Source organism: Sinocyclocheilus rhinocerous, unplaced genomic scaffold (genome assembly GCF_001515625.1).
Source record: "Sinocyclocheilus rhinocerous isolate Xijiao unplaced genomic scaffold, SAMN03320098_v1.1 scaffold1802, whole genome shotgun sequence".
In the NCBI taxonomy this organism is placed as follows: domain Eukaryota; kingdom Metazoa; phylum Chordata; class Actinopteri; order Cypriniformes; family Cyprinidae; genus Sinocyclocheilus; species Sinocyclocheilus rhinocerous.
The window spans coordinates 733,889-750,396 of record NW_015654351.1 but is presented as its reverse complement, the minus strand read 5'-3'; the positions used below and the strand labels follow the sequence as shown (position 1 = coordinate 750,396).

The window sequence follows — 16,508 nt, the reverse complement described above, 5'->3', positions numbered from 1 at the left end:
TATGAGTATAGTGTGTATTAGCGTGTAGATTTCAATTTCTGCACAGTCTAATCTAATTGTCATACTCTTCGAATTTCATATTAAGAAATTCTTTTAACCCAAAAAGCAAATTATGCTCCCTTCGACCTGGTTTTCTTAAAATACAAATCTTGTGTAATCCCAGGCTATCTGTAATCAGAAGCACATTTAAAACTGGAATATAATTTAATTTCATTCACGTGTGCTTCATATAATTCTTTCTGGATTACAATCCGCCATCAAAATGATTTTTTGACATTTAATTATTCTAGCTGTTGTGAGAAAAGGCTAACGATCTGCCACCTGCAGAATCCTCACATGTGATAGCCTAGTAGCCGGGACAACTTTATGTTTACAGAAGTGACGTTATGACGCAGCAGCATGCTTGAATTTCCCGCGAAAACCTACCCGTACCACTCAAATTAGAAAACATTATTATAAGCCATCCGTTGTGAATCAGGCTAAAGTAAGGCGATAGTTTTGAACACTGGCTGGTTATGTACTTGCTCAAATATTGATTTTGGATCATTTTTAACCAAAAAAAAGTTACGGACTGCAGCTTTAAGACACAATACATCCAGTTTCTATAATAAATTAACTTTTCTTTGCAAGAGTGACTTACCTCCTGTTCCGGTCTCTCCCACTGTCGAATACGGTAAATCGTTTCCAGCTCATGCTTTTGTTGTCTCATGCAAAGGTCCACTTGCCGGCGTCTGTCCTGCAGAATCTCCATTAAACCTTCCACCTTTCCAAAGCTGCTCCAGGCCCCGTGAGAAGCTCTGCCATACTTCAGGGCCTGCTGGGACTGGAAGTCCTTCAAAAATCCCAGCAACTCACGACTCTTATTCAACACCAGCATTGACTTCTCCAACATCCCTGAGGATAGAGCACAAGCTTCGTAAAATATACTGGTGTGTTTTATTTTACAGTGTTTATGACAGATAACAAAAAACTCTATTCACATATTCGAAAGATATTTTGTGGTGAGAATTCCAAACATTCCTGATATAAGCTCCCAAAGGCCAATCTGAGAACAATTCCTCTTCATTTATTAGGTTTATATCTGCATGGCTCCTATGCCATCACTCAGTCTCCTGCTTTTGGCAGGTGCTAGGGTGCTGCTAAGGGGTTCCAGGGCATCATAAGCCAATGGTGAGCTTGTTGCAAAGGTTTGTTGCAAAGGAACAAAGCTCTTACCTCTTCTAATAGTGCTGTGTCTCTGAAGGAGTTCATTCATGTTGTCTGCAGTGGTCGATTTCTGACCAACACTCTGAAAGTCTTCAGCTTCATCTATCCTGATGGCAAACTGTAATTGAACAAGTTTCAAAAGCAGCTGAAAAAAGTGGCAAGATTGAAAGGCCAATATAAATTTCAAATCAAAATGGCCAGATGAAGATATTCATCTAAATCTTACAAAGGCTGCATTTATTTGATCAACAATACACTAAAAACACTAACTACAAACTGAAATAAAAAGAAGTTTAAAATTTAATTTATTCCAGTCATGGCAAAGCTGAATTTTCACGATCCTTCAGAAATCATTCTAATATACTGGTTTGTTGCACATTTTTTCAAACACATTTTTTATTATTATCAATGCTGAAAAGAGTTGGGTTGCTAAATATATTTATGGAAACTTTGATACCTGTTTTTAAGGATTCTGTGATAAAAAAAGAAGAGCATTTATTTGAAATAGAAATCTTTAGGGAAATTATAAAAGTCCTTACTGCCCCTTTTGATCAATCTAATGCATCACTGCTGAATAAAAGTATTTTTACAAATGTATATACATTTACTGACCCCAAACATTTCAAGGGCAGTGTAAATAGTTTCAAAATAAAAACATAATATCAAAGTGAAAAGTATATATGCATTGTTTTTAACAGAATTTGTATGCAACAAGAAACATGCAAACAGTGTAGGCCGATATCTGATAAAGACCGATATCTGAGATCTGGCATGTCACATTTCTTTCAACATCTGCTCAGAAACACTGTGTGTACTCTGCATAAACAGCTTCTGGTGAATGACAACTCCATCATGTTACATAAATGACAGCAGCAACCTTCAGCGGATGAATGCAGTCGACTATGTACATCATCATAATGGTAATTTAGCAGGAAGCATGTCTGTTGAAATGTTATCAGCAAAACAAATATTGTTCTGAAACATGCTCATGCTTGAGTTTACTTGCACAACCACCATTTTCTGCTGCTGATGAATCATCTTCATTTATCTAGAATATCTAACTGAAGCAGATATCAAAGTAATGTGACTGACTTGCTTCAGATTGCTGAAGATAAACGGAAACAGCTGTTCACTGTAAAAAAAAACAAAAAACAGAACAAATACACAACATTGCATGTTCAGCCAGTATCAAATAGCACCATGTCTCCCAACTTTAAAGCTGTAAAAACAAAATTCATCCATTGTAATTCTAAACAAAAACATTGTTTTGTACAGTACACAGTGTAGTACACTCCCTGTGGCACGTCTAACCATCAGGGACAGAACTCTTTTCCCATTTAAATAGTTTTTAAAAGCCACTGGTTCTGAAAATAATCATGTCTTGTTTGGAAAATGTTGCAAAATTTTAACAATGGGCTTTTAAAGTTAGAAAAATGCACTGCAGTTCTGTACAGCCAACAGGCAGCCAGCCTCTAAATGTGAACACTAATGCTACACAAACAATCAACAAGCAAAACACATCACAAACAAACAAACAAATTTGAATTTCGATGAGAGAAATAGTGTCATTTCAATAAAAATCCACTTGATCAAGAATTAGGAGTTCAAGTTTTTCATGGATTTTCTGCGCTGACCAACAGGAAGCTGCTTGCATTTTGTGGGAACAGTGTGCTGCTGCATTTGTTTTGCATTTTACTGTTCAAAATTAAAACAAAGTACAGTACTGAGACACTTTCTTGTTAATGTGATGAACTATATACACCTGCAGTTAACCATGCTACGTTTTGATAGTTACATATCAATAAATGACTTTTTAGCCTGGGGAGGACGTTTTGAATGTATGTTTTCACATTACCAAAAGATGAAGTTAAAGGGTTAGTTCACCCAAAAATGAAAATTAACCTGTGTTTTACTCACCCAAAAATGAAAATTAACCCGTGTTTTACTCACCCTCGAAGCATCCTAGGTGTATATGACTTTCTTCTTTCAGACGAATCCAGTCAGAGTTATGTTAAAAATTGTCCTGGCTATTCCAAGCTCTATCATTGCAGTCAGCGGGTGTTGCAGTTGAACAGTCCACAATTCGTCAAATAAAGCGCGCGCATCCATAATAAAACATGCCTCACACGGCTCCGGGGGGTGAATAAAGGCCTCCTGTAGTGAATCCATGCGTTTTTGTAAGAAACATATCCATATTTCAAACGTAATAAACACTTTTCTCTCACTTCCGGTATCTGTCATACGAGGAAAGCCGTTCCGGCGGATGACGCAACACTTATGTGCAGTGCGAGCGCATCTGAGATATGCTAGTCTCGCGAGTTTGTTTATAGGAGCAAAGGAAGCAAAGTTTCCTTACTTTAGCAAAGGAAAACCAGTCTCCTCTTGGTTTATATCGAAATCCTCTAACATTTTTCTTTGAAAATCCTCGGTTTGTACTTCTAATTCGTGACCGGCGTTTTGTTTTGTTCTCTCTCCGCATTCGTCACTAATCACGCAATGCCGACATCTTACGTCATCCGCCGGAACGGCTTCCGCGTATGACAGAAGCATTTTTATTACGGATGTGCGCGCTTTATTTGACGACTTGTGGACTGTTCAACTGCAACACCCGCTGACTGCAATGATAGAGCTTGGAATAGCCAGGACAATTTTTTATATAACTCCGACTGGATTCGTCTGAAAGAAGAAACGCATATACACCTATGATGCCTCGAGGGTGAGTAAAACACAAGCTAATTTCCATTTTTGGGTGACCTAACCCTTTAGATTCCTTACGATAAGGCATTAAACAACAATTGCAATTTTCCTACAGCGAGTTTCTGATAGTACTTCAGCAGGTACTATAGGAAACCACATTACCTCCAGAGCACACTCAAAAAAATGGCAGGCCAAGATCAGGAGTGATCTCCTTTTCTCCAGGTGGGCCACCAGTGTTTTCCAAGCCTCACTGAGAGAGACAGCCATGGCCTCATAAACCAGCTCCTCTCCTTTCTTCTGAGCTGCTGTTTTATCAGCCTCCTCCAGCAAAGCCCATACGCCTCCTTCATTTTTCTGTGTAAAATTTAAATTCAATTATTAGATATTAACACATTGCCCTAGCATGTAAGTGTACACAGCTCTTACTTTTATTTAAACTCAAAACAAAAAGCAGCCCCCATGCTGATTAGAAACGTCTGGTGGGCAAATGAGATGCACATAAGTACATGATGAAATGTTTGGTAATGTGCAATATGTTTTAGCTGTGGTAGAGGATTTTGTTCTGATTAAAGGCTGTACTCTTCATTCTGAGCCTGTAGTTACTTTTGGTCAGATAGCGCACTCTGATGGTTTTTCACTTTCAAATATAGCACGGAAATGCTTCTGTAGCATATAATTGTATGTTCGAATCAATATTTTGAAGACAGCATGTTCAAAGCAGCAAGGAACTCTCCTTGTAAGGTCTGAAAGCATTGCTTTGTGGCATATGTCTGATGTAACGCCAGCTATTTGGATCTGGCAATAAAAAAAGTGTACAAAACGTCTTATGAAACTGTACACAAAACGTTTAACATCTGTTATTAATTTCTCTTCATTAAGTCTTTTATTTCTACCCTGCAAATATCTTTATAATTCAACTTCAAAACATTCATCATGAATGGAATCATCCCACTGAACAGAGTAGATTTATAACAATTGTATTTCAAAGGCTCAAATGAAACGTTGAAGAACCTTCGAAGTTAAAGGGGTCCTATTATGCTTTTTCACTTTTTCAACTTTAGTTAGTCTGTAATGTTGCTGTTTGAGCATAAAAAAGATCTGCGAAGTTACAAAGCCCAAAGCCCAATTCAAAAGGAGATATTTTATTTAACAGAAATCACTTTTCAAAAACTACAACGAACGACTCGTTTGGACTACAACGCATATTTTCCAGGATTTGCGATATCACAAATACCGACGAATGGGACAAGACCTGGTTTAGCTGCACTAGAGAAGGCAACGAGTGTTATCACTACGTCAGAGACAAGCTAGCTTTCACAAGGCAGACAAACTTAGAGTGATTACAATCATCCGGGTTTAAATAGCGCTCAAATTTATTTGATTTTGACGCAATATTTACTCTGAAGCTCGCAGAGGGGCATGACATTTCCCGAGTCCCGACCAGGCGCCGAGTGGTGCCAATCACAACACACACTGGCCCAGCTAACCAATCACAGCACATTTCGGGCCTTCATTTGATACAGGAACTATTCGAGCAGTTCATGCCAGACTGAGGAGAGAGGTGTTGTAATAATGTAAAATATGTGAAAAAATAATGTGTTTTTCTGAACAACCTAGTATGAGAGCCTGTTCTAGTACACCCCCAAAACAAAATCAAGAAAAGAGCATAATAAGACCCCTTTAAACTGAGTGGTGGGTCTTAAACAGATATGCCTCCAACAACGGCACCAAAAAACATCTGTGAAAATCCCATAAATCATCTCCTCATGGTTGTGTGAGAAGGACATTGTGCTTAGGATAAAGCATAGACAACTATACAAATACATACCAAAAGTTGGAACACAGCTACTATTTTTCAGAATAAAAGTATAAAAGTACTTATAAAAGTATAAAGTAAAAGAATAAAAGTAATCAATCCTACAAAATCACACAACTAAAGTTTAGGAATGATCAAAACATTTTTTCACCACCATTGGTCTAAATTCCATTCTCTCATTAAACTTCATGAGGTGCATCCTGGGATGCGCTTTAAGCAATACTTAATGAGATCGCATATTATTGGATGCTTTTACTTTGCCATCTGGTGTAACGTCTTAAATAAATAAATAAAAACTATATTAGTTACACCACTCTGCAAAAGTTTGTTTTTGAAAGACCAAGATTTTTTTTTTTTATCAACAAGGCAGCATTTATTTGATAAAAAAATAAAGTAAAAACAGTAATACTGTGAAATATTGTTACAATTTAAAAGAACTATTTTCTTTTTGAATATATTTTAAAATCTAATTGTCATCCATTATTCCAATCTTCAGCGTGGCATGATCCTTCAGAAATCATTCTAATTTGCTGATTTTGTGCTCAAAAAACTCTTACAATTATAAATGCTGAAGATGTATTCACAAACTATTTATATTTGTCTACAAAACTAAATTTTAAGCATTCCAGAATAAGCTTTAAAAATAAAAAAGGATTTAAAGATCATGTGAAAATGTAAATTCAGTTACTGGAGGGTGTTTCCAAACTTTTGTCTGGTCCTACAACTATTGGGCTTTAAGATCAAAACATTTTTATTTTGCATTGGTACAGTAGAGATTACCTTAAGTTTAGCAAGGAGCTGCTCATGTTCCTCTAGAAGCTTTTTGGTTTCATCCTGGTTGTTTCCAATCTCCAGAAGGTTGGGTTGTGCTTCTGTCAGTTGTAGATGCACCAGCTCGCCACACTTTAAACACACACACACGCAATCCACACACCCGAGAACATGTTAATGAATGGCTGTGCTTCTGCACATGCACCTCTTGTATCCACGTGGCCTCAAGTGCATTTCACAGACTGTAAACAAGACTGAAAGAAGGTCCTCCACTGGCCCCTGGCCAAAGAGCACTTCGATTTCAATGCAAAGCCCCCTCAGTGAATTCTCATCCGATCAATTGCAAGTCCCAATGCAAACTTTGGCATGCAAATTGCGCTGATCTTAAAATCGCATTGCAATTTGCAAGTACGGGAAGAGCCATTCTGAGAGTGAATGAAATGTGGAGCTGCCACAGCTGCCACAGCCTGTCATGTTTGTTAAACAACTGCAAAAAATACAGTTTAAGGTATGCGGACTGATGGCTAATTATCATTTCTGTTTACATTAAGTCTGCTTACAGGGTCTATTGCAGGCATCTGGTGGTTTTTAAATACTAACACACATTAACTGCTTTGTGTATTAAGAACCAGCCATATAAACAAGGAATGAAGTGAATAAATACTACACCTAAAAATCAATTATGTCAAACCTGCAACATATAGAGGAGTAATATGTAAATAAAAATGAGATTTGATAGCTCTGGGGGAGGGAAGATTGTCAGTAAATAACTTAAATTCAGTTTTCTCCTATCAAATGACTGAACTTGGAGGATTGGAAGCACTGTATACATTTATGGAGCTTTTCGGAGTCTAACACAGACATATAAGCTATAAACAATATTAGGAGTGTATAGGAAAAGTACAAAACAGCAGACTTTCATTTTGGGCTGAACTATTCCCTGAAACAAAAGCAGGAGCAAGCATACATTAGACAATAATAGAACCTTATAACTAGACATAAGGATGACCGGTCACAGAGAATCTTTATGAATAATTCAGGCCATCAGGAGTTTGGACCATCACAGAGCTCTGTGTTTCTCTCACAGCTGTTTTTGCCTCCCCATTAAGTCACTGCGTCAGGCATTATGGAACATTCACATTCCATGGAATCCTCTCACAGAAAAACAATAAGGTTTTATTGATAGCCCAAGCCAAGAGTCTGTTGAATACCCCGAACTGTTTGCCCATAACATCACTGGTGAGAGCAGTTTCCTTCCATGATTGTAGCAGTGCTTTTGGATAAAGCAATGACGTGAGTTCAACATTGCATGCAGCCGTACAGTATTATTCATTCAAAGATATTATCAGGAAAGGAATAGTTTACTAGGCAGTGTTGTTATTGTTAAACTAAAACTAAAAATTTGCCATTGTTTTTGGTAATTAAATATATAATTTAAAATACATTTTATACACATATTAATAAACTATAACTATTAGATAGAAAAGAAAACAAATTTGAAGCTGCCTTGGCAACTAACTGAAATAAGCTGAAGGAATGTATTTGTACTAAAATTACTAAAACTATTAAAGGTCATTCCAGTAATTGAATATAAATAGAAATAACAATGAAATAAAATAGAATATTAGATTAAAAACTTAAAGGGATAGTTCACCCAAAAATGAAAATTTGATGTTTATCTGCTTACCCCCAGGGCATCCAAGATGTAGGTGACTTTGTTTCTTCGGTAGAACACAAACGGAGATTTTTAACTCACCTATCTCTCAAATGAACTATTGACACTCTATCTACAGACTCTATAAAGAGTGTCAATGGTCCATTTGAGAGATAGGTGGCGGTAATGCACTTATAAGCCTGCGATCTGCCGTAAAGCAAGAAGAAGACGCGCCACGCGCCGGCTGTTGAGAACGAGCTCAGGACAGTTCGGACATTGTAGGTGAATCAGACGTAAAAAACTATATAAATACTGTTCAGTTTCTTGCACTGACCGATCGTTTCGTGTCTTTACACATCAATGTATCGTCACGAGCCGCAGGGTTTAATTTGGTTTTGTTTGTGTATGTTTTTTTTTTTACTCTCAAAGCCGTGATTCCCATTCACTTCCATTATAAGACTGACAGACTGCAACGGTTTGAGTTAAAAATCTTCGTTTGTGTTCTACTGAAGAAACAAAGTCACCTACATCTTGGATGCCCTGGGGGTAAGCAGATAAACATCACATTTTCATTTTTGGGTGAACTATCCCTTTAAAATGAAAATTTTTCATTGGCAACTTAACTGAAAATGTTTAAATTGAAGTTCTAAAATCACTAATACTAAAAAAGCTAAATAGAAAATCAAACATTACAAAGGCACAAAATTCAAATGACAACTGAAAATATAAAAATAAAAGCTAAAACTTCTAAATAAATACTATAATATATTAATAATACTACAATAACACTTTAGCTGGTATATTCTGCTAAATTTCTTATTTTGTGTTCCACAGATGATATAGTCTATAGATATAGACAAACTAACACTACAGTTGAAGTCAACCTCAATCACCAAAGAATGTTCTTATTAACTGCACAGTAATGCATCTAAAATAATTCAAAATGTATATACTATATTCCAGTGACAAACATACAGTTCATATCATCAGTCTACATAAAGCTTTGCATTGTAAAGTAGAATAGTTCAAATACCTTGAGTACTGCTACAACAATCTGGGAAGTTCCAGCCTGTACGGCCACAGTGCTGATTGTTGTTGTGGAAGGCTGACCTCCAGCATCACCTTCACTGGACATTGTGGACATTGTCCCCTCGAGTCCACACATCCAAGAACCAGAAAGGTCAGAACAAAGCTCAGTACACACAGGTTTGTGCTGTAATCCAAAGCTCCTCTTTTCAAAAGTCCACAACTGTCCCGACAGGCGGCTAAACACAGAATGAAGTCTCTGGGGTTTTTAAAGTGACACGGCCCACGTCCACATCAAAGATCCACTTGCCCTGCAGGTAAACTCTGCAACCCCTCAAAGGTCTTTCAGCATTGCTGTGCTCTTACAGGCTCCACCGGGGCCACTGGCCTGAATGAACAGTATGGTGCAAACACAGCCGTCTATGTTGACAGGGCAGAGAGGCGTGTTAAAAATAGAAATATCCACTAAGTTTATCACACTGTGCAGAGAGCCATTTGACACACCCCCCGTTTGGTTGCTTTGGTGAGTCTGTTGCTCTCTCCCCTCCCCTTGCATGTCTCACTATGACTAACCTTTACTTTTCATCACAATAGAGCATATTGGAAACAATTATACTTAGAAAAATAGCTCACCATTTTGCCATTATTTAGTCATTTAGTCTCATGTCAAAAGGACAAAATAAGCATAGTCCACGCAAAAACTATATTCTAATACTGAAAACATAAGTCATGACTGAAAAGCACTGCAAGTCATTCACTGTAAAAATCACATCTGCTCTAGCTTTCTCTGATGCTTTGAGGAGCAAGGCAACAACATCTTATTCTTGAGCAATTCATTTAATCGTACTCGAATCTTTTCAATGATCCAATTCACAAAACCTGAAATGGAGGGCAAGAATATTTTACATTTTTGTCCGTCACATTATGATATGGCTTAAAAACACTTTGAATATACCACACAAGCCAAGTCAAGTTTTAGGGTTAGTAAGATTTTTTTTCCCCCTTAATGTTTTTGAAATAAGCCTCTTTTGCTCACCAAGGCTGTGTTTATTTTATCATAACTGTTTTCTATTTTAGTCTTTTTTAAAATGTGATTTATTCCTGTGATGACAAAGCTAAAATTTCAGCATCATTACTCCAGTCTTCAGTGTCACATGATCCTTCAGAAATCATTCTAACATGCGGATTCAGTGTTCGAGGCTAAACTAATATGTGTTGAAAGCAGAGATACTTTTTTTCTTATTAAACATATTTTGTGTTCCACATAAAGTCCAACATTTTGACCAACATGAGGGGAATGTTCATAGAATGTTCATTTTTTTGGTGAACTAATCCCATCAGAAGTGTTTATTTTCACTGAAACTATACTTTGTCATCAGCATAATTAAATGGTAAGAAATGCCAGAAAGGCATTCTCAGCATGCCCTGCATGGCATCTTTCCATGTTGTAGCATGTGTTTAAAATGAGCAGGAGCATGGAAGAGGCTTGTTCTGTCCTTAAATGCCTGTTCCAAACCACAGACCACCACAAAGCCACATTACGTTCCCTTCCTATTAAATGTAATGGCTAGTAAATTATTCAAATAACTGCTTTTAGAAATCCCTTATGTTTCTTTCTAACACATTATTCCACCAAACAACAACAATGTGCAACTACAAACAGTCTGATGCATAAAATAAAGGACGGATACACTATCACCCGAGTCAAGTATTCTAGAGACGTGCAAAATTTATATACCTACAGTACATGTTGTTTATACACTTATTTAGTATAGATTTATGCAAATGAACAATGATACAAACAGTGATGTTGCGAGCAATTAAAAAAATAAATAAATCAATGAATAAAAGGTTATTTGAAGGTGGCAGATTTTAATGTGTATCAGTCAACCACAGCATAATAGACGGAAAAGGCCAGAGAGACTCTCTGATAATGACCAGTCCCAAGAGAAACAGTCCCCAAATTCTTAAAGGGATAGTCCAACCAAAAAAATGAAAATTTACTCTCATGTCATTCCAAACCGGTGTCCATTTCTTTTTTCTGCAGAACATAAAAGATTCCACAGATAATGTCAAACAGGTTTAGAATGACTATAAAGTAAATGTCATAGAATGTCATACAATTTTGATGTTTGATTTTTATTAAACTGATCTATCCATCAAAGAAAAGCAATGTATGACAGGGTCCACAAAAACATTAAGCAGCCCAACTGTTTTCAACATTGAGAAATGTTTCTTAACCACCAAATCATCAAATTAGAATGATTTCTGAAAGATCATGTGACACTGAAGACCGGAGTAATGTTGATGAAACTTTAGCTTTGTCAGCAAATTGTTTTAAATTTCAGTATTTCATAATATTACTGTTGTTACTGTATTTTTTGATCAAATAATTGCAGTCTTGATACATAAGAAATTTCTTTCAAAAACATTAACAAAATTTTACCAACCCCAAACTTTTGAACAGTAGTATATTTCAGTGACGTGCATCATATTGTAATATGGACATTTTATACTTGGCATTCCTAGAATAAAAAAAAAAACACTTTCTAGAATGATCACTGTGAAACAGAGGAAAAAGTTACCTTTAGTTCAGCATCACACCACATACTTACTGCTGCAGTAATGTTGTCTTTTCCATTGAGGACAATAGTGTCTGCAGAACATCCTGAGGTCCTCCTATGGGGTCTTCCTATCAAAGCCTGATGGAGGAAATGTTTTGAGATAAAGAGGGGACGTTTATAACAACAGGGCAGCATTATTATTAATTCAGCTGTGCATTTTACATTCAATAATTAATCAGCATTTTACACAGATGATTTTACAATGTAGGACACCCGTCACGGTGAACATGGTGAGGAAGATTATAGACACAATGATGCCATTTTATCTACAAAGAACATTGTGAGCTCTTTGGTAAAACAGAAATATGTACAAGACAAAAATATGTATTATAATACACTTTACCATCATCTTTTAAACAGGTTATCCATGAGTGAATTTCTATTACCATGTGATTTCCAGTGTAAGATTTTTTTTTTTTTTAATCATTCCAATTTAGACTTCAGTGCAGACTGGGAACTGTTTAAAAGGCTGCCAGTTAAAGCTATTATCAAGGTTTCCAGAAAACTGTCACAGAGGGTCTGTCTTTTTCCACTGTTACAAGACATCCCAGCAGTCCTCCCAAAACCAGTACAGAGGCAGCAGCTGCTAAGACAGCTGAGAAATCCAATAGACTTTAGAGAGCACCAATGGGCAGTGCAGGACTAAGTAAGAAGGGCCCTGTGGCCCCGGACGACACCCATGCCATCTGTCAAGGGCCCTGATAAGGTTATTATTAGACAGAACACTGATTCTCAGGCCAGTCATCACATAAACTCTGTGACTAAGCTTTCTGGAAACATGACAAGCATGTATGTTAAAATTGACACCCTTTACATCTTTAAAAAATCTGAATAAAAAGATGAAGTCGAGTTGTCACAGGATTTTTTGCTGTGATGATGCCTAAAACTTGAACAACATAAGAACACCACTTAATAAAATTATTAACATTAAGATACTAAGCTACATCAATACCAAATAAATAAATGAGAGAATTTTCTCCATGCAAAATTGTATTACTTAATATTTAATTTTATTAATATTTTTGAGGGAAAATGTGACCTAAACATGTTTTGGACAGGTTTAGTGAGATCAAATCAATGTCCAACTATGTCAGTGATTCTCATAACAAACTAAGTGAATCATTTAGAGCCTGTAAAATAACGAGAAAGCAAGAGTTTGAAGCGAGCAGCTGAAGTCTGGAGTAAAACTTTGATGCAGTATGAAATATTCAGTATAAAAATATCTTAACCTTGTCTAAACTGATACAAAATTGATAAAGACTTTCTCCTAAAATGCAGCACAGGGCAGAGAGAATGTAAGCGAATAGCAACGCCGCAGGCAACTAATGACCTGCTTGACTTATGCACTCACAGCCTGGCATCTTGGGAAGTTATAAGAAACCATTTATATAGAAACAAGTCAGAGTTCATGCAATATGCATGAAAACTTTTTAGAAATATTTTTACTGCACAAACCAGCCAACAGCCCCAAAAAAAGAATCATGGTTTCCACAAAGATAATATAAAGAAATGTTTCTTGAAATTCTTGCATTAAATCAGCATATAGCATATATATCTGAATTTTAATATTTCACTGTTTTTACTGTATCTTTGATCAAATAAATGGCCTTGCCTTGATGAGCATGAGACTTCTTTTAAAACATTTTAAACTCATACTGACCCAAATCTTTTGAACACTAGTGTAGTAAATTAGTATGCACAACAAGCCAGCTTTATGACGTTGTAAAAGAGACAGCCTTTCCTCTCCCGTCTTATGGCGCAATTTTTTTCTTCATTTATTTTATACAACTTATATTTTCATAAAATACACTATAGCCTTTAAAAATGGCAAAAGCATTATACAATTTAAATGGTATGCAAGGTACAAAAAAAAAAAAAAAGGAAAATAAATATGAAATTAATATTTTATGACATGCATCCATATGCAAGCAGCGTATGCATTAGACTGACAATTTATGAGATGAAACATAGCTCCGTTTCACATTTTACTGTCAAAACAAAGCTCTAAACAACAATTCGACATTGGACCTTAAAGCTTTGCTTTGTTTGTACCTTCATTGTTGAACTACAACAGCTTCAGTTTCTGATGTGCTGTCATGTCCCGTTTCTACATTAAACACCATCTTCAGCAAAGGCCTTGCGGATGGATATTTATACTGGCATAAGAGAGAAGGTTTGGTAATTCTCAACAGAAAGCAACCGAAGGAAAGAAATAGAAAATACAATGCTTACGGTCAGGAAAGGCCTACAAATCTGGAGCACCAGATACAAATGGGATAAAGATGCCGCTTTATGTACATTCTATAGGTTTAGTAGCACCATTACAAGCTCAAGGCGCCTCGCTGGGAGGAGAACGAGTCGACAGGTAAGGTAAAGCTTTGTAGGGAGGCGAGAGTTCAAAGTAGTGTGGTTGATTTAGTATTCAGCTGTCCACGCAGGCAATGCAATGCGAGCCCATGGAGTCTATCTTTAACTGCGCTCGGTAAGTTAAGATGGCTTGGTGAGGTGGAGTATAACAGAGACGGCGGGTGATCTAGGTCACATTTGGACCGGGCCGGCAGAGCAGCGAGATGCACATGAGGATCAGGCGCTGTGCTGCCATCTGCAACGCTTCCTGCAAGAGGGCATGAGGGGTATCGGCTTCTCAACTCTCCCTGGGCCCCGCCTCCAGAGCCTCCTCATCCAGCCGCTGCTCCACCTCTTCCTGTAAGAATCTCTTTTCCTCCACCAGTTTCATCCGTTCACGGATAATTTCGGCCGAGGAGGCCATGTCTCCCGGGCTGCCGAAGAACTGCTCGCTCCTGCAACCGGGGCGAATGGGGAGGGAGGGAAATGATGACAAAAACAAAACATTTTCATCTTAGTGATTGTTGAATAACAGCCCAAGATGATAAAGCAATCCAATTAAGGAAGTAAATATTAAAAGTTTACGCTTAAATGGGTAAAATTTGTTTGAGGCAAATAGAAAATTTGCTTACATATTAATTTCTTTACACAAGGAAATTTAGTATTTTAAAATTACACCAGTTTCATCCGTTCCCGGATAATTTCGGCCGAGGAGGCCATGTCTCCCGGGCTGCCGAAGAACTGCTCGCTCCTGCAACCGGGGCGAATGGGGAGGGAGGGAAATGATGACAAAAACAAAACATTTTCATCTTAGTGATTGTTGAATAACAGCCCAAGATGATAAAGCAATCCAATTAAGGAAGTAAATATTAAAAGTTTATGCTTAAATGGGTAAAATTCGTTTGAGGCAAATAGAAAATTTGCTTACATATTAATTTCTTTACACAAGGAAATTTAGTATTTTAAAATTAATGAATTAGAACAGATAGTAAAAGAAAAACAGCTAACATACATCATAACTCCAATTCTATTTAAAATAATCAAATTTTTAAAAGAAAAATTTATGAATACATCATAAATGAGGACGACTACTACTACTACTACAACAACAACACCTACACACAGGATTTTGCATGTGGATAAACAAATAAATTAGTAAATAAGTACATAAATAAGTAAATGAATTAATAAGCATACATACATAAATAAATGAGTGAAGGAAAAGCAGCCAACATTTATGTATTTGGCAGACACTTTATTCAAAGTGACATGGGATTCAAGCTATACATTCTGTCAATTCATGCATTCCCTTGGAATCAAACCCATGACCTTGGCGTTGCTAGCACCTACGGATTGAAAATACATGGGAACTCCTTCAATGCAGTTTAAAAGGATCCTATTATTAAAAATGTCTATCATTATTACTATTATTGTGATAATAATAATAATGATGGTTAATTAATACAACAACAAATTAATAAATAAATAAATAAATAATGTGCATGTTGATCCATATAGAATTTAAGATGAACATGTCAGCGGTGATAGCCTAACGGGCAGCGCATCGACATATAGCACTGTTGCGCTTTGTGCGTCCCAAGTTCGAGTCCCAGCTCGCTGACCTTGCCTAATCCCACCCCCTCTCTCTCTCCCACTTTGCTTCCCGTCTACCGACTGTCCTATCAAAAATAAAGCTAATAAACTAAAAAAAAAAAGATGAACATGCAAGGATAGAAGTACTTAGACTAACGATAGTTCAGAGAAAATAGAGAGTAGCAGAGCTTTATAAGTGCGCTGTACTTTGGCCTTTCGGTTCTTACCCATCAGGGAAAATGACTGGCACAGTGAGCCTGTCCAGCAGACCTTTCCCCACAGTCTCCACCTCTTCATATGCCTCCACATCCACCATCTGCTCGGCTAATTCAGGGCTTTCTCTCAGAATCTGAAGGCAGAGAGAAAGTCAGTTACTGTCTGACATTACAGCTGGGAAGTTTGTAGACAGTACATGTGACCACATCACTGAAACACACTAGTTTTCTCTAAAACTCTATTATTATTATTATTATTATTAATAATGAGTGTGACGAGAGGGGCGGGGCCAAGAGCCGTGGGAACGGAGCAAGGCCGGTGGAGTAAATGCTAATGCGCGACACCTGCGCCACTCACCGGTCTCGAGTCCCACGGAGGAGCTCCGGAAGGATAAAAGGAGGAGTGACGAGAGAGGACCAGGCCTGGATTTTATTTTGTGTTTTGGTTCTGTTTGTGCGCGACAGTCGTCCGCGAGGGGCTGTCACGCTATTTTGTGTTTATTTTATTAAAGTCTTTAAATGTTCACCGGTTCCCGCCTCCTTCTTCCCGACCAACGAAC

The 16,508-nt window shown here is 37.2% G+C and overlaps 2 protein-coding genes across 4 annotated transcripts in view; both read right to left on the bottom strand.

Annotated features, from left to right (window-relative positions):
• LOC107717007 (coiled-coil domain-containing protein 141-like) overlaps nt 1-9,530 on the bottom strand; it is a 37,048-nt gene extending 27,518 nt beyond the window's left edge. The window contains exons 1-5 of the mRNA XM_016523654.1: nt 9,178-9,530; nt 6,500-6,622; nt 4,066-4,257; nt 1,216-1,324; nt 641-894 (exon numbers count right to left, since the gene is read on the bottom strand). Coding sequence (XP_016379140.1) covers nt 641-894; nt 1,216-1,324; nt 4,066-4,257; nt 6,500-6,622; nt 9,178-9,309 — 810 coding nt within the window. The 5' untranslated portion in view covers nt 9,310-9,530. The remainder of the gene's footprint in view (nt 1-640; nt 895-1,215; nt 1,325-4,065; nt 4,258-6,499; nt 6,623-9,177) is intronic.
• A 4,120-nt stretch (nt 9,531-13,650) lies between these two features.
• The window catches only part of LOC107717006 (SEC14 domain and spectrin repeat-containing protein 1), a 52,863-nt gene continuing 50,005 nt past the window's right edge, over nt 13,651-16,508 (bottom strand). For 2 of the 3 annotated variants that reach the window (XM_016523651.1, XM_016523650.1), the window contains 3 exons: nt 15,961-16,082; nt 14,843-14,891; nt 13,651-14,546 (listed from right to left, as the gene is read on the bottom strand). In XM_016523651.1, the coding sequence (XP_016379137.1) occupies nt 14,439-14,546; nt 14,843-14,891; nt 15,961-16,082 (279 nt within the window). In that variant the 3' untranslated portion in view covers nt 13,651-14,438. Of the gene's footprint in view, nt 14,596-14,842; nt 14,892-15,960; nt 16,083-16,508 lie in introns of all 3 variants that reach the window. The other variant, XM_016523652.1, reaches the window with a different exon arrangement.